This window comes from Oncorhynchus mykiss, chromosome 29, assembly GCF_057628025.1.
Source record: "Oncorhynchus mykiss isolate SJ-2025 chromosome 29, ASM5762802v1, whole genome shotgun sequence".
Taxonomy (NCBI): domain Eukaryota; kingdom Metazoa; phylum Chordata; class Actinopteri; order Salmoniformes; family Salmonidae; genus Oncorhynchus; species Oncorhynchus mykiss.
Window position 1 is genome coordinate 14,459,196 of NC_143050.1, and position 22,323 is coordinate 14,481,518.

At 47.1% G+C, this 22,323-nt stretch overlaps 1 protein-coding gene across 4 annotated transcripts in view; it reads right to left on the reverse strand.

Moving 5' to 3' along the window:
• nrxn2a (neurexin 2a) overlaps positions 1-22,323 on the reverse strand; it is a 391,484-nt gene that overhangs the window by 326,808 nt on the left and 42,353 nt on the right. For all 4 annotated transcript variants that reach the window (XM_090226564.1, XM_090226562.1, XM_090226563.1 and 1 more), the window contains exon 2: positions 1,794-3,622. In XM_090226564.1, coding sequence (XP_090082690.1) covers positions 1,794-2,514 — 721 coding nt within the window. In that variant the 5' untranslated portion in view covers positions 2,515-3,622. The remainder of the gene's footprint in view (positions 1-1,793; positions 3,623-22,323) is intronic.

A 22,323-nucleotide genomic window follows, 5' to 3' on the forward strand; every position in this document is an offset into this window, starting at 1 on the left:
CTGGTTGGATCGCTAGCTAACGTTACGTGTATGATCTGTGTAGTAATATTATTCGTATCTCAGAGCCATTTGCTTTTCTATTTATAGCCTAATGTTAGATAGCTAGCTAACGTTGAACCTGGTTGGTTAGCTACCTGCAGATTCATGAAGGGCAGTAACATTATGAGTTGGGATACTCCGATTTCAGAGCACTCTCATCTGAGTGTGCCAGAGTGCAGAGTAACTGATACATTTCCGAATGCTCAAACCCGTTGAATATGTCCGGTGTCAGTAAATGTTGGCAAAAAAGGGTAAATTGTTGCCAGCAGCACAGTTGCAGTCACCAACACTCTGGATAACAGAAAAACAGCCTAACCAGCTCTGTTAGGGTGAGTAAAATGGTCATAGTGAGCGGTTCTCTCATTTGTGTCTGAAAGTAGCTATCAAGCTAGCTAGCCAGTTAGCTTGGGTGCTTGACTGCTGTTGTTAGGACCAACCCTTAAAGAGATGGGTGGGGCTAAAGCTTAAGAGGGTGTGAACGATGCTGAATGGGTGTAGACAAAAAAAGAGGTCTCCAGTAGGTGTACAAAACATTCAAAGGCAATTTTCTCAAAAGTGAGGTTACAAGTTCCTTAACTTTCAAAGCAGAACTACTTTCCCATTGTTCCTCAACTGTAGTGTATGCATTTTCTAGCTCAGAGTCTCAACTTTTATCCAATCTAAAAAACACAATTTCAAATTTTGCTACGGAAGACCGAATCGAGTGGGTTGGTCACAAATGTATTATTTGTACATTTCTTATAAGTCATATTTTTTTTTATCATGTCTTGTTATCTTTTATCTCGTTCTCTCTCTCTCTCTCTCATAGCTTTTGGCTTGCCTGATTTTATATTCTAGGTGACAAATATTGTATGCAGTCAAAGTGTGACACCGCATTGGTATTGTACTGTATGTCTCTATTTAGAAATAAAAAAAGGTGCAGTATCAGCTCACACAGAAGCCGCCCTCTGTGGATCAGAACACAAAGGGAAGTGTGGAGGTAGTGGGGGAAGGGTCTAAACCTGATGCAGGCAGTGGATCACAGCCATGGCCATGTTATACTTGGGCATGGAACCAGTTAGCCCTGGGTGTATTGATCACTCTGAGGTGAGCATCCAGCCTATTGTTGAAATGTCATTATGTTGCAATAAGCTAAAGTATTCTGTTCCTATGGTAGCAGATATCTAGTATCAGGTAACAGCATGGTTTTAGAATGATGAACGGTAACGCAATTATGAAATGACATGATATTAATTGACATTCTGAAAGGATCAGAACTAGTCAACTTTTTATTTCTATGAAAACATTCCCTTACACTCAGTAGGTGACTTCTACTAGCATGAGGTTTCCACCCTGCAGTATATGAGAATGGTAGCAGTAGAACAAAATGTCTGGGTGGAGGCTTGTAGATTTGCTTATTTCCCTTTAGCCATGAAACAGTCATCCACAAATGAGTTACGTGGGCCTAGCTAAACTCAGACAAAACCTCATCATAATCAACCGCCTATCCAACAATCTCAGTCAAACCCCCTAAGCATTCAGAAACAGAGCATCAAGCTGTGCTGAAATGTAGATAAACACAACTCTCCCACAAATAATTTATTAAAATGAAAATCTGTTCAGATAATGGCTCAGAATTACAAGTAAACCCCGAAGGAATCCCTCAAAAACCATCATTTAACTTCACAAAGCAATCGGTTTTACTGCTAAGGCATTCAAATGGAAAAACAGGCCCTTTCCAAAAACTCATTCAGCTCATTTTGTATTTGGCTCACCTTCATGGCAGTAGTTTCCCTTGTATCCAGTGTCGGTGCAGTCACAGAGGACCTCTCCCTGGTGGATGGAGCAGAGGCCTCTGTTGCTGCAGGGGTTCTGTTTAATGCACAGGTATTCCAAATCATTCTGAACACCCTGGCCATCCAGGAGCACGGGGAGGGTCTCCCCCAGCTTTAGGTTGGTGATCAGGCCCTGGAAGGGTGGCTCGTATTTGACGGTGCTGGACGTGAGGGCAGATAGGCGAACATCTGGAGAAATGCCACCTACGTAAAGGTCACTGGCCACCACCATCTCACTTCTCTTGGACTTGACCTCGGCCACCTTGTCCTCGTTGTCTACCACCAGGCTGGTCTCTCTGTAGTTACGGGTGAGCAGCACGCGGTGCCAGCGCTGGTCGTTGACACGAGTCTCCGTGTGCAGGGAGGCCGGCTCTGCACAGTGGATGGTGAAGCGAAGATGCAGCCGGCCGTCTGCAATCAGAAGCTCCAGGAAGTCACAGTTCCCTCCGTCGTCCAGGTAGAGCACCAGGGCCTTGCTGATGTTGGTCTTCAGAGCGAAGCTCAGCTGGCCTGTGGCCTTGGCTTCCCAGCGGCCGTACCGTGCCCACTGACCAGGGACTCCCTCGTACTCCAAGGCCGTGGCCATGACTGTCAACAGCAGCCCAGTCAATAGCAGGGGCCACACGGCCCGAACTTCACACCTCCCCTGTCTGCTTATCATCTTCCACTTCTGACCCTAATCCCTCAAACTATGTCTCGTTGCTTTTAATCCACTACCGCTGGGAGAGAGGCCGAAATGATCTCCAGTCTACACTGTTGTTGTGTTTTCCCTAAAGTGTACAGCAATAATACGATTCAAATTCTTCTCTTTAGCTTTGCCTCTCTATCCTGATTCTCTTCTTAGCCTCTCCATTGAGTGGAAAAATTGGGAATTGTGTCACCTGTTATCCAGAGAAGCGGCTACCATAACGTTCTGGTGATATCATAGAATCCATATGTTTTGGAATCTAGGAACTAGCACTAAACATTTAAGAGTCTAGGAACGAGCACTAAACATTTAAGAATCTAGGAACTAGCACTAAATATTTAAGAATCTAGGAACTAGCACTAAACATTTAAGAATCTAGGAACTAGCACTAAACATTTAAGAATCTAGGAACTAGCACTAAACATTTAAGAATCTAGGAACTAGCACTAAACATTTAAGAATCTAGGAACTAGCACTAAACATTTAAGAGTCTAGGAACTAGCACTAAACATTTAAGAATCTAGGAACTAGCACTAAACATTTAAGAGTCTAGGAACTAGCACTAAACATTTAAGAATCTAGGAACTAGCACTAAACATTTAAGAATCTAGGAACTAGCACTAAACATTTAAGAATCTAGGAACTAGCACTAAACATTTAAGAATCTAGGAACTAGCACTAAACATTTAAGAATCTAGGAACTAGCACTAAACATTTAAGAATCTAGGAACTAGCACTAAATATTTAAGAATCTAGGTACTAGCAATAAACATTTAAGAGTCTAGGAACTAGCACATACTGTAGCCTACACTGGGGAATTTTGGAACTAGCACATAGCCTAGGTTTAGGAATCTAGGAACTAGCATATAGCCTAGGTTTAGGAATCTAGGAACTAGCATATGGGTCAGAAAAAATACAAAACTAATTCAAGGTTCTCTGTTCCTCTTTCCCTCCCTCATAAACCAAATATCCTGGCCTCCTTCCAGCTGCAGTCCAGTCCAGTCCAGTCTCCAGGAGTTAGCTAGGCACAGAGCCAAGCAGAAACAGGTGCAAGCGCCATCTTCCTCAGTGTCCCATTGCTCTGGAACACACACAAGAAGACGATGTTATTTGGAGAGAAATAAAAGATCATTGACAGCGTAGCATCATATTAAAACTCCTGCCGCTGGAGCTTTCTAATCTACTGAAGTTGCGTAATCATATAACCAAAATAATGACATAACATAATACATTATAAAAATTGAAGCTTTATCAATTTACACTGAACAGAAATATAAACCCAACATGTAAAGTGTTGGTCCCATGTTTCATGAGCTGAAATAAAAGATCCCAGAAATGTTCCACACGCACAAAAAGCTGATTTCTCTGAAATGTTTGCACAAATTTGTTTACATCCCTGTTACTGAGCATTTCTCAGTAACAGGTGTGGCATATCAAGAAGTTGATTAAACAGCATGATCATCACATAGGTGCACCTTGTGCTGGGGACAATAAAAGGACACCAAAATTATAATTTTTGTCACACAACACAATGCCACAGATGGTGCAAGTTTGAGGAAGTGTGCAATTGGCATGGCAGGAATGTCCACCAGAGCTGTTGAGGGATAATTGCATGTTCATTTCTCTACCATAAACCACCTAGAAAATTTGGCAGTACTTCCAACCGGCCTCAGAACCGCAGACCACGTGTATGGCGTCATGTGGGCGAGCGGTTTCCTGATGTCACTGTTGTGAACACAGTGCCACAAGGTGGCGGTGGGGTTATGGCATGAGCAGGCATACGCTATGGACAATGTACACAATTGCATTTTATCTATGGCAATTTGAATGGACAGAAATACCGTGATGAGATCCTGAGGCCCATTGTGAGGCCCATTTTTTTAAGGTATCTGTGACCAACAGATGCATATCTGTATTCCCAGTCATGTGAAAACCATAGATTAGGACCTAATGAATTTATTTAAATTGACTGATTTCCTCATATGAACTGTAACTCAGTAAAATCTTTGAAATTGTTGCATTTTGCGTTTATATTTTTGTTGAGTATATAATAACTCATGTTATTATATAAATGTATGTTTTTTATGTTCTGAAGCTATGTAAATCAAATAATTAAATAATGACATTAAAACAAATGATTAAAATATGACAGAGAGAGAGAGAGAGAGAGAGAGAGAGAGAGAGACTATTGCAATGCATTATTTATTAGTCCCCTGGCAGACACAGAAGAGAACCCAGAGAGGCACGGGAGGAAAGGTTGCTTTAGTTAGAGAGCAATGGAGGCTTGGAGGGTAGGATGAGACTCTGGGCTTCTCGATCACATCAATAGGGTTTGGAAGCTTCGTTGATATCACTATGGATAGTATGTTGACGGAGAGAGAGAAAGAGCGAGAGAGAGAGATATGAGAGAGACAGCGAGAGAGGGGAGAGAGAGCAGATTGCTGTGTTCATTTTGGTGCATCTAATCAAATATGAAATGTATTTTTAGCAAGATTACCATTGTGTGCTGTAACTTTTCTCAAACGTCAGAAACACTGGGTGACATAAGGGAGAAAGTCTCAAATGTGCAGTGCTCTCAGATTAGCTTCATCAGGATGGCCCTGCTGTTGTCACTTTCCAGTGCTTCTGTGTCCTTGAATGTAAATTCCAACAGCAATTCTCTTGCATAAATGAGAATAACAGTCAAGTCCCGTCAGTTATCTGCTAATAGATAGATAAAAATAGATATAAGAGGAAGGTGAAACATTCCCCTTTCACGTATGCACCAAAATGACAATATCAACATGAAAACAATTGTTGAGAACAACAGTACACACAATAATAAACTGTTTTCCCTATTACTTCAGTAAAAAGCTAAAGGTTGGGGCTGGACCAATGCAAACACTCTCAAGTTCATAGAAATATGACTCACCATCCATAATATGAAATGTAAAGTTAACCATGTTTTGAAGCTATTTAGTGTCTGTTTACATTTACTTTGTTTACAAACAACTATATTTGGGGTTCTGATGGGGTACGGCAGTTGAACTAAGCTCATGAGGCATTTATACACTATATTTTTCAAGAATCAATGGGTACATATCAATCATTTCTAAGTGCAACAATGGATGTAGGAACTGCAGATTGATCCTTTAATATAATAAAAAAATACCCACTTTCAATTAACACAATTATAGTCAATAAGCCAGCGTGATGCCGTAGTTCCAAGTTCCCCTCACCGCTCCATCTAATAAACTGAATCAAATCATCTTGATTAAAAACAGTTCTATTCATCTCTCTCATCAACCAAACCAGAAAGTGCTAAAGACTGCATGTCTTTTCAGACAAATCAGTGTATGTCTGCCTCCAGGAAAGCAACTGCAGAATCAAAGAAGCTAATTGCCTTAGGATTACCTGCTGAATTGCTGTGGCCAGTTTGGGTGGAGGCATTATGTCCTGCGGAACACAAATCTCACAGCTCTTGAGGATAATGAAACAGCCCAGGACCCTTGCATGTTGAATCGCCACTTGAAAAAAGAAAAGGCCTTGTGACCGCCTCAGTTTATTTATCTACAAATAACTTGGTAACACACCCGAATCAAAAACAGGGGTCATTGATACCAATCGATTGCAGAATCAAAGACACTGAATATATAGAGTGCAGATAGGGGTTACAGCAGAAGGACTGAAACCAACACATCAACAATCCTTTGCATTTGTTATGTTATGGATATAAAACTATATTTACTTGTTGCTAGCCTGAGGTATCTCCACACAGAAGGCTCCAGGTCAGACCAAGCACGAAGCCCAGCACCATCAAACATCTCTCCTCCTAGCTAGACAACAGGGATGAAGCTGAGGCTTAGAGGGCAGAAAGATATGTGTGGAGAAAACAGCGGAGAGTAATGAGCCCAACCAGTTCTGTTTACAGTCCAGAGAAGACCCTCTCCAGACCGGCTTTGAGCTGGATAATTCTCTGTCTCTGAGAGGAGAGGTGCGACGACGGGCTGGATAACATGTTGCAATGCAGCACTAATGCAAATGATCTATCAGACACCAGAGACCAGACTTAACTACATTTACGAGTGGCATTTATAACACCAACAATTATAAAAGGATTAAAAAACTTAAGATCATTAACAATTCATGTCACACAAACAACCTTTTGTGCAAGGGAATGTTAAATGACCTAGCAGGAATACAAAGACAAACCATTGTCCTGCCCACCCACTCTATGTGTCTGAATACAGTCTGAATACAGTGAATCATATTTTTCTCCCTATCCCTCACTCGGACTGTGGCTGTGTTGGGAGGAAAGGGCAGCTATCCTCTCAGATGTGTCAGAGTGGTGTGATTCAGGGACAGAGCAGCCCTCTCCCCTGCCCTTCACTTCTGAACGTTACCTCTGACTCCAGTGTTGCATCAGGGCTCACTAACTCACAGAACATACAGGAGGCTGGGTGATGGTGGGGAACCAGGGCTGCTTCTGAAATGGCATAGTTCATTATATGGGGAATAGGGTGCCATTTCAGAGGCAGCCTGGGGGTTTCACAGCTCAAATGGAGAAAGATTAAGGCTTATGTCTTGATTTTATTTGTTGAAGTGTGTGGAGGAGGAGATGAGGGGCAGTGTAAACACATGGAGGAGGGGATGAGGGGCAGTGTAAACGTATGGAGGAGGGGATGAGGGGCAGTGTAAACACATGGAGGAGGAGATGAGGGGCAGTGTAAACGTATGGAGGAGGAGATGAGGGGCAGTGTAAACACATGGAGGAGGAGATGAGGGGCAGTGTAAACGTATGGAGGAGGAGATGAGGGGCAGTGTAAACGTATGGAGGAGGAGATGAGGGGCAGTGTAAACACATGGAGGAGGAGATGAGGGGCAGTGTAAACGTATGGAGGAGGGGATGAGGGGCAGTGTAAACACATGGAGGAGGAGATGAGGGGCAGTGTAAACGTATGGAGGAGGAGATGAGGGGCAGTGTAAACACATGGAGGAGGAGATGAGGGGCAGTGTAAACACATGGAGGAGGAGATGAGGGGCAGTGTAAACACATGGAGGAGGAGATGAGGGGCAGTGTAAAGGTATGGGGGAGGGGATGAGGGGCAGTGTAAACACATGGAGGAGGAGATGAGGGGCAGTGTAAACACATGGAGGAGGAGATGAGGGGCAGTGTAAACGTATGGAGGAGGGGATGAGGGGCAGTGTAAACGTATGGAGGAGGGGATGAGGGGCAGTGTAAACACATGGAGGAGGAGATGAGGGGCAGTGTAAACGTATGGAGGAGGAGATGAGGGGCAGTGTAAACACATGGAGGAGGACATGAGGGGCAGTGTAAACACATGGAGGAGGGGATGAGGGGCAGTGTAAACACATGGAGGAGGAGATGAGGGGCAGTGTAAACGTATGGAGGAGGGGATGAGGGGCAGTGTAAACGTATGGAGGAGGGGATGAGGGGCAGTGTAAACACATGGAGGAGGAGATGAGGGGCAGTGTAAACGTATGGAGGAGGAGATGAGGGGCAGTGTAAACACATGGAGGAGGACATGAGGGGCAGTGTAAACGTATGGAGGAGGGGATGAGGGGCAGTGTAAACACATGGAGGAGGAGATGAGGGGCAGTGTAAACGTATGGAGGAGGAGATGAGGGGCAGTGTAAACACATGGAGGAGGGGATGAGGGGCAGTGTAAACACATGGAGGAGGAGATGAGGGGCAGTGTAAACACATGGAGGAGGAGATGAGGGGCAGTGTAAACGTATGGAGGAGGGGATGAGGGGCAGTGTAAACACATGGAGGGGGAGATGAGGGGTAGTGTAAACACATGGAGGAGGAGATGAGGGGCAGTGTAAAGGTATGGAGGAGGAGATGAGGGGCAGTGTAAACGTATGGAGGAGGAGATGAGGGGCAGTGTAAACGTATGGAGGAGGAGATGAGGGGCAGTGTAAACGTATGGAGGAGGAGATGAGGGGCAGTGTAAACACATGGAGGAGGAGATGAGGGGCAGTGTAAACTTATGGAGGAGGAGATGAGGGGCAGTGTAAACGTATGGAGGAGGAGATGAGGGGCAGTGTAAACACATGGAGGAGGAGATGAGGGGCAGTGTAAACACATGGAGGAGGAGATGAGGGGCAGTGTAAAGGTATGGGGGAGGGGATGAGGGGCAGTGTAAACGTATGGAGGAGGAGATGAGGGGCAGTGTAAACACATGGAGGAGGAGATGAGGGGCAGTGTAAACACATGGAGGAGGAGATGAGGGGCAGTGTAAAGGTATGGGGGAGGGGATGAGGGGCAGTGTAAACACATGGAGGAGGAGATGAGGGGCAGTGTAAACACATGGAGGAGGAGATGAGGGGCAGTGTAAAGGTATGCGGGAGGGGATGAGGGGCAGCGTAAACACATGGAGGAGGAGATGAGGGGCAGTGTAAAGGTATGGGGGAGGGGATGAGGGGCAGTGTAAACGTATGGACGAGGAGATGAGGGGCAGTGTAAACACATGGAGGAGGAGATGAGGGGCAGTGTAAACACATGGAGGAGGAGATGAGGGGCAGTGTAAACACATGGAGGAGGAGATGAGGGGCAGTGTAAAGGTATGGGGGAGGGGATAAGGGGCAGTGTAAACACATGGAGGAGGAGATGAGGGGCAGTGTAAAGGTATGGGGGAGGGGATGAGGGGCAGTGTAAACGTATGGAGGAAGAGATGAGGGGCAGTGTAAACGTATGGAGGAGGAGATGAGGGGCAGTGTAAACACATGGAGGAATGAGGGGCAGTGTAAACACATGGAGGAGGAGATGAGGGGCAGTGTAAACGTATGGAGGAGGAGATGAGGGGCAGTCTAAACGTATGGAGGAGGGGATGAGGGGCAGTGTAAACGTATGGAGGAGGAGGTGAGGGGCAGTGTAAACGTATGGAGGAGGAGATGAGGGGCAGTGTAAACACATGGAGGATGAGATGAGGGGCAGTGTAAACACATGGAGGAGGAGATGAGGGGCAGTGTAAACACATGGAGGAGGAGATGAGGGGCAGTGTAAACGTATGGAGGAGGAGATGAGGGGCAGTGTAAACACATGGAGGAGGAGAGGAGGGGCAGTGTAAACGTATGGAGGAGGAGATGAGGGGCAGTGTAAACGTATGGAGGAGGAGATGAGGGGCAGTGTAAACACATGGAGGAGGAGATGATGGGCAGTGTAGTGTGTGGAGGAGGGGATGAGGGGCAGTGTAAACACATGGAGGAGGAGATGAGGGGCAGTGTAAACACATGGAGGAGGAGATGATGGGCAGTGTAAACACATGGAGGAGGGGATGAGGGGCAGTGTAAACACATGGAGGGGGAGATGAGGGGTAGTGTAAACACATGGAGGAGGAGATGAGGGGCAGTGTAAACACACGGAGGAGGAGATGAGGGGCAGTGTAAACGTATGGAGCAGGAGATGAGGGGCAGTGTAGTGAGGGGAGGAGGAGATGAGAGGCAGTGTAAACGTACGGAGGAGGAGATGAGGGGCAGTGTAAACACATGGAGGAGGAGATGAGGGGCAGTGTAAACACATGGAGGAGGAGATGAGGGGCAGTGTAGTGTGTGGAGGAGGGGATGAGGGGCAGTGTAAACACATGGAGGAGGAGATGAGGGGCAGTGTAAACACATGGAGGAGGAGATGAGGGGCAGTGTAAACACATGGAGGAGGAGATGAGGGGCAGTGTAAACACATGGAGGAGGAGATGAGGGGCAGTGTAAACACATGGAGGAGGAGATGAGGGGCAGTGTAAACACATGGAGGAGGAGATGAGGGGCAGTGTAAACACACGGAGGAGGAGATGAGGGGCAGTGTAAACGTATGGAGCAGGAGATGAGGGGCAGTGTAGTGAGGGGAGGAGGAGATGAGAGGCAGTGTAAACGTATGGAGGAGGAGATGAGGGGCAGTGTAAACACATGGAGGAGGAGATGATGGGCAGTGTAAACACATGGAGGAGGGGATGAGGGGCAGTGTAAACACATGGAGGGGGAGATGAGGGGCAGTGTAAAAACACGGAGGAGGAGATGAGGGGCAGTGTAAACGTATGGAGGAGGAGATGAGGGGCAGTTTAAACACATGGAGGAGGAGATGAGGGGCAGTGTAAACGTATGGAGGAGGAGATGAGGGGCAGTGTAAACACATGGAGGAGGAGATGAGGGGCAGTGTAAACTTATGGAGGAGGAGATGAGAGACAGTGTAGTGTGTGGAGGAGGGGATGAGGGGAAGTGTAGTCTGTGGAGGAAGGGATGAGGGGCAGTGTAGTCTGTGGAGGAAGGGATGAGGGGTAGTGTAGTCTGTGGAGGAAGGGATGAGGGGCAGTGTAGTCTGATTGGGATTAGATCAATTGTCCTTGCAGACTTGTTTTTGAGTTGCTGTGCGTTTTGTTGCCAACCTGTTTTGCTACCTGACAAATTTACGGTTTTTACTTTTTAATTACCGTTTATATTTTTGTTTTTTCCTACTCAACTTTTTCACTCCGGACGCTTTATCTGGACACGATTCGTCAGGACCTCCAACAGCCGAAGCTAAGTAGTAACATTAACATGATGCCTTCTAATTGTAGTCGCTGTACTCGCCTTACGGCGAGGATAGCTGTGCTACAAGCCCAGCTTCAGACGCAATCGCTAGGCAAGGGTAATTTCAGTGTAGGAAAGGATGAGACCGCGTCTGTGCCACCAGTAAGTACAGATAGTAGTATAAATCCCCTGGCACAGTCCCCGCAGCCGGACAACTTTCTCACGGTTTCTGGAAGGAAATGCTGTAGGAACGCTCAACCGGTGTCGCTCATTCAGCCGACAGAAACTTTCAACCGGTTTTCCCCATTAAGCAGCGGGTCGGAGTCAGAGGCCAAGTCTTCTCTGGTCTCTACTCCTCCCGTTACGGGGTCTGAGACGCCGAAGCTTCCCACCATTAGCTCTGACAAATTGAAAACTCTAGTCATTGGCGACTCCATTACCCGCAGTATTAGACTTGAGAATCATCCAGCGATCATACACTGTTTACCGGGGGGCAGGGCTACCGACGTTAAGGCTAATCTGAAGATGGTGCTGGCTAAAGCCAAAACTGGCGAGTGTAGAGAGTATAGAGATATTGTTATCCACGTCGGCACCAACGATGTTAGGATGAAACAGTCAGAGATCACCAAGCGCAACATAGCTTCTGCGTGTAAATCAGCTAGAAAGATGTGTCGGCATCGAGTAATTGTCTCTGGCCCCCTCCCAGTTAGGGGGAGTGATGAGCTCTACAGCAGAGTCTCACAACTCAATCGCTGGTTGAAAACTGTTTTCTGCCCCTCCCAAAAGATAGAATTTGTAGATAATTGGCCCTCTTTCTGGGACTCGCCCACAAACAGGACCAAGCCTGACCTGCTGAGGAGTGACGGACTCCATCCTAGCTGGAGGGGTGCTCTCATTTTATCTACCAACATAGACAGGGCTCTAACTCCTCTAGCTCCACAATGAAATAGGGTGCAGGCCAGGCAGCAGGCTGTTAGCCAGCCTGCCAGCATAGTGGAGTCTGCCACTAGCACAGTCAGTGTAGTCAGCTCAGCTATCACCATTGAGACCGTGTCTGTGCCTCGACCTAGGTTGGGCAAAACTAAACATGGCGGTGTTCGCCTTAGAAATCTCACTAGGATAAAGACCACCTCCATTCCTGTCATTATTGAAAGAGATCATGATACCTCACATCTCAAAATAGGGCTACTTAATGTTAGATCCCTTACTTCAAAGGCAATTATAGTCAATGAACTAATCACTGATCATAATCTTGATGTGATTGGCCTGACTGAAACATGGCTTAAGCCTGATGAATTTACTGTGTTAAATGAGGCCTCACCTCCTGGCTACACTAGTGACCATATCCCCCGTGCATCCCGCAAAGGCGGAGGTGTTGCTAACATTTACGATAGCAAATTTCAATTTACAAAAAAAAAAATGACGTTTTCGTCTTTTGAGCTTCTAGTCATGAAATCTATGCAGCCTACTCAATCACTTTTTATAGCTACTGTTTACAGGCCTCCTGGGCCATATACAGCGTTCCTCACTGAGTTCCCTGAATTCCTATCGGACCTTGTAGTCATAGCGGATAATATTCTAATCTTTGGTGACTTTAATATTCACATGGAAAAGTCCACAGACCCACTCCAAAAGGCTTTCGGAGCCATCATCGACTCAGTGGGTTTTGTCCAACATGTCTCTGGACCCACTCACTGTCACAGTCATACGCTGGACCTAGTTTTGTCCCATGGAATAAATGTTGTGGATCTTAATGTTTTTCCTCATAATCCTGGACTATCGGACCACCATTTTATTACGTTTGCAATTGCAACAAATAATCTGCTCAGACCCCAACCAAGGATCATCAAAAGTCGTGCTATAAATTCACAGACAACACAAAGATTCCTTGATGTCCTTCCAGACTCCTTCTGCCTACCCAAGGACGCCAGAGGACAAAAATCAGTTAACCACCTAACTGAGGAACTCAACTTAACCTTGCGCAATACCCTAGATGCAGTTGCACCCCTAAAAACTAAAAACATTTCTCATAAGAAACTAGCTCCCTGGTACACAGAAAATACCCGAGCTCTGAAGCAAGCTTCCAGAAAATTGGAACGGAAATGGCGCCACACCAAACTGGAAGTCTTCCGACTAGCTTGGAAAGACAGTACTGTGCAGTACCGAAGAGCCCTTACTGCTGCTCGATCATCCTATTTTTCTAACTTAATTGAGGAAAATAAGAACAATCCGAAATTCCTTTTTGATACTGTCGCAAAGCTAACTAAAAAGCAGCATTCCCCAAGAGAGGATGACTTTCACTTTAGCAGTGATAAATTCATGAACTTCTTTGAGGAAAAGATTATGATTATTAGAAAGCAAATTACGGACTCTTCCTTAAATCTGCGTATTCCTTCAAAGCTCAGTTGTCCTGAGTCTGCACAACTCTGCCAGGACCTAGGATCAAGAGAGACACTCAAGTGTTTTAGTACTATATCTCTTGACACAATGATGAAAATAATCATGGCCTCTAAACCTTCAAGCTGCATACTGGACCCTATTCCAACTAAACTACTGAAAGAGCTGCTTCCTGTGCTTGGCCCTACTATGTTGAACATAATAAACGGCTCTCTATCCACCGGATGTGTACCAAACTCATTAAAAGTGGCAGTAATAAAGCCTCTCTTGAAAAAGCCAAACCTTGACCCAGAAAATATAAAAAACTATCGGCCTATATCGAATCTTCCATTCCTCTCAAAAATTTTAGAAAAGGCTGTTGCGCAACAACTCACTGCCTTCCTGAAGACAAACAATGTATACGAAATGCTTCAGTCTGGTTTTAGACCCCATCATAGCACTGAGACGGCACTTGTGAAGGTGGTAAATGACATTTTAATGGCATCGGACCGAGGCTCTGCATCTGTCCTCGTGCTCCTAGACCTTAGTGCTGCTTTTGATACCATCGATCACCACATTCTTTTGGAGAGATTGGAAACCCAAATTGGTCTACACGGACAAGTTCTGGCCTGGTTTAGATCTTATCTGTCGGAAAGATATCAGTTTGTCTCTGTGAATGGTCTGTCCTCTGACAAATCAACTGTAAATTTCGGTGTTCCTCAAGGTTCCGTTTTAGGACCACTTTTGTTTTCACTATATATTTTACCTCTTGGGGATGTTATTCGAAAACATAATGTTAACTTTCACTGCTATGCAGATGACACACAGCTGTACATTTCAATTAAACATGGTGAAGCCCCAAAATTGCCCTTGCTAGAAGAATGTGTTTCAGACATAAGGAAGTGGATGGCTGCAAACTTTCTACTTTTAAACTCGGACAAAACAGAGATGCTTGTTCTAGGTCCCAAGAAACAAAGAGATCTTCTGTTGAATCTGACAATTAATCTTAATGGTTGTACAGTCGTCTCAAATAAAACTGTGAAGGACCTTGGCGTTACTCTGGACCCTGATCTCTCTTTTGAAGAACATATCAAGACCATTTCAAGGACAGCTTTTTTCCATCTACGAAACATTGCAAAAATCAGGAACTTTCTGTCCAAAAATGATGCAGAAAAATTAATCCATGCTTTTGTCACTTCCAGGTTAGACTACTGCAATGCTCTACTTTCCGGCTACCCGGATAAAGCACTAAATAAACTTCAGTTAGTGCTAAATACGGCTGCTAGAATCCTGACTAGAACCAAAAAATTTGATCATATTACTCCAGTGCTAGCCTCTCTACACTGGCTTCCTGTCAAAGCAAGGGCTGATTTCAAGGTTTTACTGCTAACCTACAAAGCATTACATGGGCTTGCTCCTATCTATCTCTCTGATTTGGTCCTGCCGTACATACCTACACGTACGCTACGGTCACAAGACGCAGGCCTCCTAATTGTCCCTAGAATTTTTAAGCAAACAGCTGGAGGCAGGGCTTTCTCCTATAGAGCTCCATTTTTATGGAACGGTCTGCCTACCCATGTCAGAGACGCAAACTCGGTCTCAACCTTTAAGTCTCTACTGAAGACTCATCTCTTCAGTGGGTCATATGATTGAGTGTAGTCTGGCCCAGGAGTGGGAGGGTGAACGGAAAGGCTCTGGAGCAACGAACCACCCTTGCTGTCTCTGCCTGGCCGGTTCCCCTCTTTCCACTGGGATTCTCTGCCTCTAACCCTATTACAGGGGCTGAGTCACTGGCTTTACTGGGGCTCTCTCATGCCGTCCCTGGAGGAGGTGCGTCACCTGAGTGGGTTGAGTCACTGATGTGGTCATCCTGTCTGGGTTGGCGCCCCCCCCCCCCCCCCTTAAGTTGTTCCGTGGCGGAGGTCTTTGTGGGCTATACTCAGCCTTGTCTCAGGATGGTAAGTTGGTGGTTGAAGATATCCCTCTAGTGGTGTGGGGGCTGTGCTTTGGCAAAGTGGGTGGGGTTATATCCTTCCTGTTTGGCCCTGTCCGGGGGTGTCCTCGGAGTGGGCCACAGTGTCTCCTGACCCCTCCTGTCTCAGCCTCCAGTATTTATGCTGCAGTAGTTTATGTGTCGGGGGGCTAGGGTCAGTTTGTTATATCTGGAGTACTTCTCCTGTCCTATTCGGTGTCCTGTGTGAATCTAAGTGTGCGTTCTCTAATTCTCTCCTTCTCTCTTTCTCTCTCTCGGAGGACCTGAGCCCTAGGACCATGCCCCAGGACTACCTGACATGATGACTCCTTGCTGTCCCCAGTCCACCTGGCTGTGCTGCTGCTCCAGTTTCAACTGTTCTGCCTTATTATTATTCGACCATGCTGATCATTTATGAACATTTGAACATCTTGGCCATGTTCTGTTATAATCTCCACCCGGCACAGCCAGAAGAGGACTGGCCATCCCACATATGCTCTCTCTAATTCTCTCTTTCTTTCTCTCTCTCGGAGGACCTGAGCCCTAGGACCATGCCCCAGGAATACCTGACATGATGACTCCTTGCTGTCCCCAGTCCACCTGACTGTGCTGCTGCTCCAGTTTCAACTATTCTGCCTTATTATTATTCGACCATGCTGGTCATTTATGAACATTTGAACATCTTGACCATGTTTTGTTATAATCTCCACCCGGCACAGCCAGAAGAGGACTGGCCACCCCACATAGCCTGGTTCCTCTCTAGGTTTCTTCCTAGGTTTTGGCCTTTCTAGGGAGTTTTTCCTAGCCACCGTGCTTCTTCACCTGCATTGCTTGCTGTTTGGGGTTTTAGGCTGGGTTTCTGTACAGCACTTTGAGATATCAGCTGATGTACGAAGGGCTATATAAAATAAATTTGATTTGATTTGATTTGATTTGATTTGATTTGAGTGTAGTCTGTGGAGGAGGGAAAGAGGGGCAGTGTAGTCTGTGGAGGAGGGAAAGAGGGGCAGTGTAGTCTGTGGAGGAACAGAAGAGGGGCAGTGTAGTCTGTGGAGGAGGGAAAGAGGGGCAGTGTAGTCTGTGGAGGAGAAGATGAAGGGCAGTGTAGTGTGTGGAGGAGGGAAAGAGGGGCAGTGTAGTGAGGGGAGGAGGGGATGAGGGGCAGTGTAGTGAGGGGAGGAGGGGATGAGGGGCAGTGTAGTCTGTGGAGGAAGGGATGAGGGGCAGTGTAGTCTGTGGAGGAACGGATGAGGGGCAGTGTAGTGTGTGGAGTAGGGGATGAGGGGCAGTGTAGTGAGGGGAGGAGAAGATGAAGGGCAGTGTAGTGTGTGGAGGAGGGAAAGAGGGGCAGTGTAGTGAGGGGAGGAGGAGATGAGGGGCAGTGTAGTGAGTGGAGGAGGGGATGAGGGGCAGTGTAGTCTGTGGAGGAACGGATGAGGGGCAGTGTAGTCTGTGGAGGAACGGATGAGGGGCAGTGTAGTGTGTGGAGGAGGGGATGAGGGGCAGTGTAGTGAGGGGAGGAGGGGATGAGGGGCAGTGTAAAAGTATGGAGGAGGAGATGAGGGGCAGTGTAAACACATGGAGGAGGAGATGAGGGGCAGTGTAGTGTGTGGAGGAGGGGATGAGGGGCAGTGTAAACGTATGGAGGAGGAGATTAGGGGCAGTGTAAACACATGGAGGAGGAGATTAGGGGCAGTGTAAACGTATGGAGGTGGAGATGAGGGGCAGTGTAAACGTATGGAGGAGGAGATGAGAGACAGTGTAGTGTGTGGAGGAGGGGATGAGGGGCAGTGTAGTCTGTGGAGGGATGAGGGGCAGTGTAGTCTGTGGAGGAAGGGGTGAGGGGTAGTGTAGTCTGTGGAGGAAGGGATGAGGGGCAGTGTAGTCTGTGGATGAACAGATGAGGGGCAGTGTAGTCTGTGGAGGAGGGAAAGAGGGGCAGTGTAGTCTGTGGAGGAGGGAAAGAGGGGCAGTGTAGTCTGTGGAGGAGAAGATGAAGGGCAGTGTAGTCTGTGGAGGAGGGAAAGAGGGGCCGTGTAGTGAGGGGAGGAGGGGATGAGGGGCAGTGTAGTGAGTGGAGGAGGGGATGAAGGGCAGTGTAGTCTGTGGAGGAAGGGATGAGGGGCAGTGTAGTCTGTGGAGGAACGGATGAGGGGCAGTGTAGTGTGTGGAGGAGGGGATGAGGGGCAGTGTAGTGAGGGGAGGAGGGGATGAGGGGCAGTGTAGTGAGTGGAGGAGGGGATGAGGGGCAGTGTAGTCTGTGGAGGAGGGAAAGAGGGGCAGTAGTCTGTAGAGGAGAAGATGAGGGGCAGTGTAGTCTGTGGAGGAGGGAAATAGGGGCAGTGTAGTGAGGGGAGGAGGGGATGAGGGGCAGTGTAGTGAGGGGAGGAGGGGATGAGGGGCAGTGTAGTCTGTGGAGGAAGGGATGAGGGGCAGTGTAGTCTGTGGAGGAACGGATGAGGGGCAGTGTAGTGTGTGGAGGAGGGGATGAGGGGCAGTGTAGTGAGGGGAGGAGAAGATGAAGGGCAGTGTAGTGTGTGGAGGAGGGAAAGAGGGGCAGTGTAGTGAGGGGAGGAGGGGATGAGGGGCAGTGTAGTGAGTGGAGGAGGGGATGAGGGGCAGTGTAGTCTGTGGAGGAACGGATGAGGGGCAGTGTAGTCTGTGGAGGAACGGATGAGGGGCAGTGTAGTGTGTGGAGGAGGGGATGAGGGGCAGTGTAGTGAGGGGAGGAGGGGATGAGGGGCAGTGTAAACGTATGGAGGAGGAGATGAGGGGCAGTGTAAACACATGGAGGAGGAGATGAGGGGCAGTGTAAACACATGGAGGAGGAGATGAGGGGCAGTGTAGTGTGTGGAGGAGGGGATGAGGGGCAGTGTAAACGTATGGAGGAGATTAGGGGCAGTGTAAACACATGGAGGAGGAGATGAGGGGCAGTGTAAACGTATGGAGGAGGAGATGAGGGGCAGTGTAAACGTATGGAGGAGGAGATGAGAGACAGTGTAGTGTGTGGAGGAGGGATGAGGGGCAGTGTAGTCTGTGGAGGGATGAGGGGCAGTGTAGTCTGTGGAGGAAGGGGTGAGGGGTAGTGTAGTCTGTGGAGGAAGGGATGAGGGGCAGTGTAGTCTGTGGATGAACAGATGAGGGGCAGTGTAGTCTGTGGAGGAGGGAAAGAGGGGCAGTGTAGTCTGTGGAGGAGGGAAAGAGGGGCAGTGTAGTCTGTAGAGGAGAAGATGAGGGGCAGTGTAGTCTGTGGAGGAGGGAAAGAGGGGCAGTGTAGTCTGTGGAGGAACGGATGAGGGGCAGTGTAGTGAGTGGAGGAGGGGATGAGGGGCAGTGTAGTGAGGGGAGGAGGGGATGAGGGGCAGTGTAGTGAGTGGAGGAGGGGATGAGGGGCAGTGTAGTCTGTGGAGGAGGGAAAGAGGGGCAGTGTAGTCTGTAGAGGAGAAGATGAGGGGCAGTGTAGTCTGTGGAGGAGGGAAAGAGGGGCAGTGTAGTCTGTGGAGGAGGAGATGAGGGGCAGTGTAGTCTGTGGAGGAACGGATGAGGGGCAGTGTAGTGTGTGGAGGAGGGGATGAGGGGCAGTGTAGTGAGGGGAGGAGGGGATGAGGGGCAGTGTAAACGTATGGAGGAGGAGATGAGGGGCAGTGTAAACACATGGAGGAGGAGATGAGGGGCAGTGTAGTGTGTGGAGGAGGGGATGCGGGGCAGTGTAAACGTATGGAGGAGGAGATTAGGGGCAGTGTAAACACATGGAGGAGGAGATGAGGGGCAGTGTAAACGTATGGAGGAGGAGATGAGGGGCAGTGTAAACGTATGGAGGAGGAGATGAGAGACAGTGTAGTGTGTGGAGGAGGGGATGAGGGGCAGTGTAGTCTGTGGAGGGATGAGGGGCAGTGTAGTCTGTGGAGGAAGGGGTGAGGGGTAGTGTAGTCTGTGGAGGAAGGGATGAGGGGCAGTGTAGTCTGTGGATGAACAGATGAGGGGCAGTGTAGTCTGTGGAGGAGGGAAAGAGGGGCAGTGTAGTCTGTGGAGGAGGGAAAGAGGGGCAGTGTAGTCTGTGGAGGAGAAGATGAAGGGCAGTGTAGTCTGTGGAGGAGGGAAAGAGGGGCAGTGTAGTGAGGGGAGGAGGGGATGAGGGGCAGTGTAGTGAGTGGAGGAGGGGATGAGGGGCAGTGTAGTGAGGGGAGGAGGGGATGAGGGGCAGTGTAGTGAGTGGAGGAGGGGATGAGGGGCAGTGTAGTCTGTGGAGGAGGGAAAGAGGGGCAGTGTAGTCTGTAGAGGAGAAGATGAGGGGCAGTGTAGTCTGTGGAGGAGGGAAAGAGGGGCAGTGTAGTCTGTGGAGGAGAAGATGAGGGGCAGTGTAGTGTGTGGAGGAGGTGGTGAGGGGCAGTGTGGTCTGTGGAGGAGGGGATGAGGGGCAGTGTAGTGAGGGGAGGACGGGATGAAGGGCAGTGTACTCTGTGGAGGAGGGGGTGAAGGGGAGTGTAGTCTGGAGGAGGGGATGAAGGTTAGTGTAGTCTGTGGAGGAGGGGATGAGGGGCTATGTAGTCTGTGGAGGAGGGGATGAGGGGTTATTCCACCAGGAAGGGCAGAGCATATGATTTACAGATGAGATCTTCCAAATGCTCACATGTGTTATACACATTGCAAGGAGGATCTCCTACTACTGGCCTGCAACTTCTGGGAACTCAAACAGGCAGCTTTGATGAAAAAGCTAGTAGTGGCCAAATCCTATTTTACAGCAATACTTGGCATTGTTTTATCTCCAAGAATAAGATTCACTCTTATTTAGATAACAGATATGCCCATTAAAATCAGGATATTATCCATGGCTAATACATATCCAGCAGCCTTCCACAGACCTAATCAAAATAATGTACATCTCAGAGTTAAAAATATCCATAACTCTTGAAGACAGTCAGTGTTGGCCCAGAGGACTCAGCTGTGAACACACTTCCAAACCTGCTCCACAAGTCCCTGGCTCTGCACTAACTCATTATGGCATCTGTGTCACAGCCAGTCACATTAGAGCACCACTACAGCATTCTTCCGGTGTCACAGCCAGTCACATTCAAGCACCACTACAGCTCAGATATTTCCCTACCATTGTGTCGCTGAGTTCTCGGGGTGCTGCTGCAAATGTACATTGTCCCAGGGGTGTTAGCAGACACAATGTAAGTAACTTATTTTATGCCCTGAATGCCTCTGTTGATCCTACAGCGGTTGTATTCAGTAATCATGTCCCGATGAACCAGAGTTATACTGTTAGCACTGAGGCAGTGTGCCCTAGTAGGAAGTCGACTGTATGCAGCTCACCCTGCACTAACAGCTCAAACATAAATAACATTGTCATGTCTACTACTGATAAGCTTCACAGTAAAGCAATAAAAACTATCAAGACTCCCAGAAAGTACTAAAAATAGCCTACATTAACATATGTAGCCTAAAAACAAAGTTCATGAAATCAATAACTTTTTAGTAACAGATGACAATCATATTTTGACAATCTCTGAAACTCACTTAGATAATACCTTTGATACAGTGGTAGCAATACATGGTTATAACATCTACAGAAAAGACAGAAATGCCAATGTGGGCGGTGTTGGGGTCTATTTTCAGAACCACATTCCTGCTTAGACATGCATCTCATGTTAAATTCTGTTGAAGTAATATGGCTACAGGTTCATCTGCCTCACCTAAAGCCCATTCCTGTGGGAAGCTGCTATAGACCACTAAGTCAGTATCTGGATAATGTGTGTGAAATGCTTGATAATGTATTTGATATCAACAGAGAGGTATATTTTTATGGGTAATTTTAATATTGACTGGGTTTTCACAAAGCTCAAGAAAAAGCTTCAAACTGTAACCAGTGCCTGCAACCTGGTTAAGGTTATCAGTCAACCTACCAAGGTAGTTACAAACAGCACAGGAATGAAATCATCAACATGTATTGATCACATCTTTACCTATGCTGCCAAAATGTGCTTTAAAACAGTATCCATCACACTATAGTAGCCATATCTGCGATAACCAAAGTTCCAAAGGCTGGGGCTAATATAGTGTATAAGAGGTCATACAATAAGTTTTGCAATGATTCCTATGTTGATTATGTAAAGAATATTTGCTGGTCTGTGGTGTGTAATAAGAAGCAACCAGACACAGCAATTGATACATTTATAAAAATTGTTACAGTTACTAATAAGCATGAACCAATTAAGAAAATGACTGTAAAAACGGTTTAATCCCCTTGGATTGATGATATTCAGACGTCTTCCCTTTTTCCAGATGTTGTTATGTTACTCAAAAATGCATTAAATAAAACATGTCATCAAACTATAGACAATACCCAATAATGACAAAGCGAAAACAGTTTTTCAGAAATGTTTGTAAATGTATTACAAATAAAAAAAAAGAAATTCCTTATTTACATAAGTATTCTGACCCTTTGCTATGAGACTTGAAATTGAGCTCAGGTGCATCCTGTTTCCATTGATCATCCTTGAGATATTTCTACAACTTGATTGGAGTCCACCTGTGGTAAATTCAATTGATTGGACATTATTTGGAAAGGCACACACCTGTCTATATAAGGTCCCACAGTTGACAGTAAATGTCAGAGCAAAATCCAAGCCATGAGGTCGAAGGAATTGTCCGTAGAGCTCCAAGACAGGATTGTGTCATGGCACAGATCTGGCGAAGGGTACCATAAAACGTCTGCAGCATTGAAGTTCCCCAAGAACACAGTGGCCTCCATCATTCTTAAATGGAAGAAGTTTGGAACCACCAAGACTCTTCCTAGAGCTGGCCGCCCGGCCAAACTGAGCAATCGGGGGAGAAGGGCCTTGGTCAGGGAGGTGACCAAGAACCCTATGGTCACTCTAACAGAGCTCCAGAGTTCCTCTGTGGAGGTGGGAGAACCTTCCAGAAGG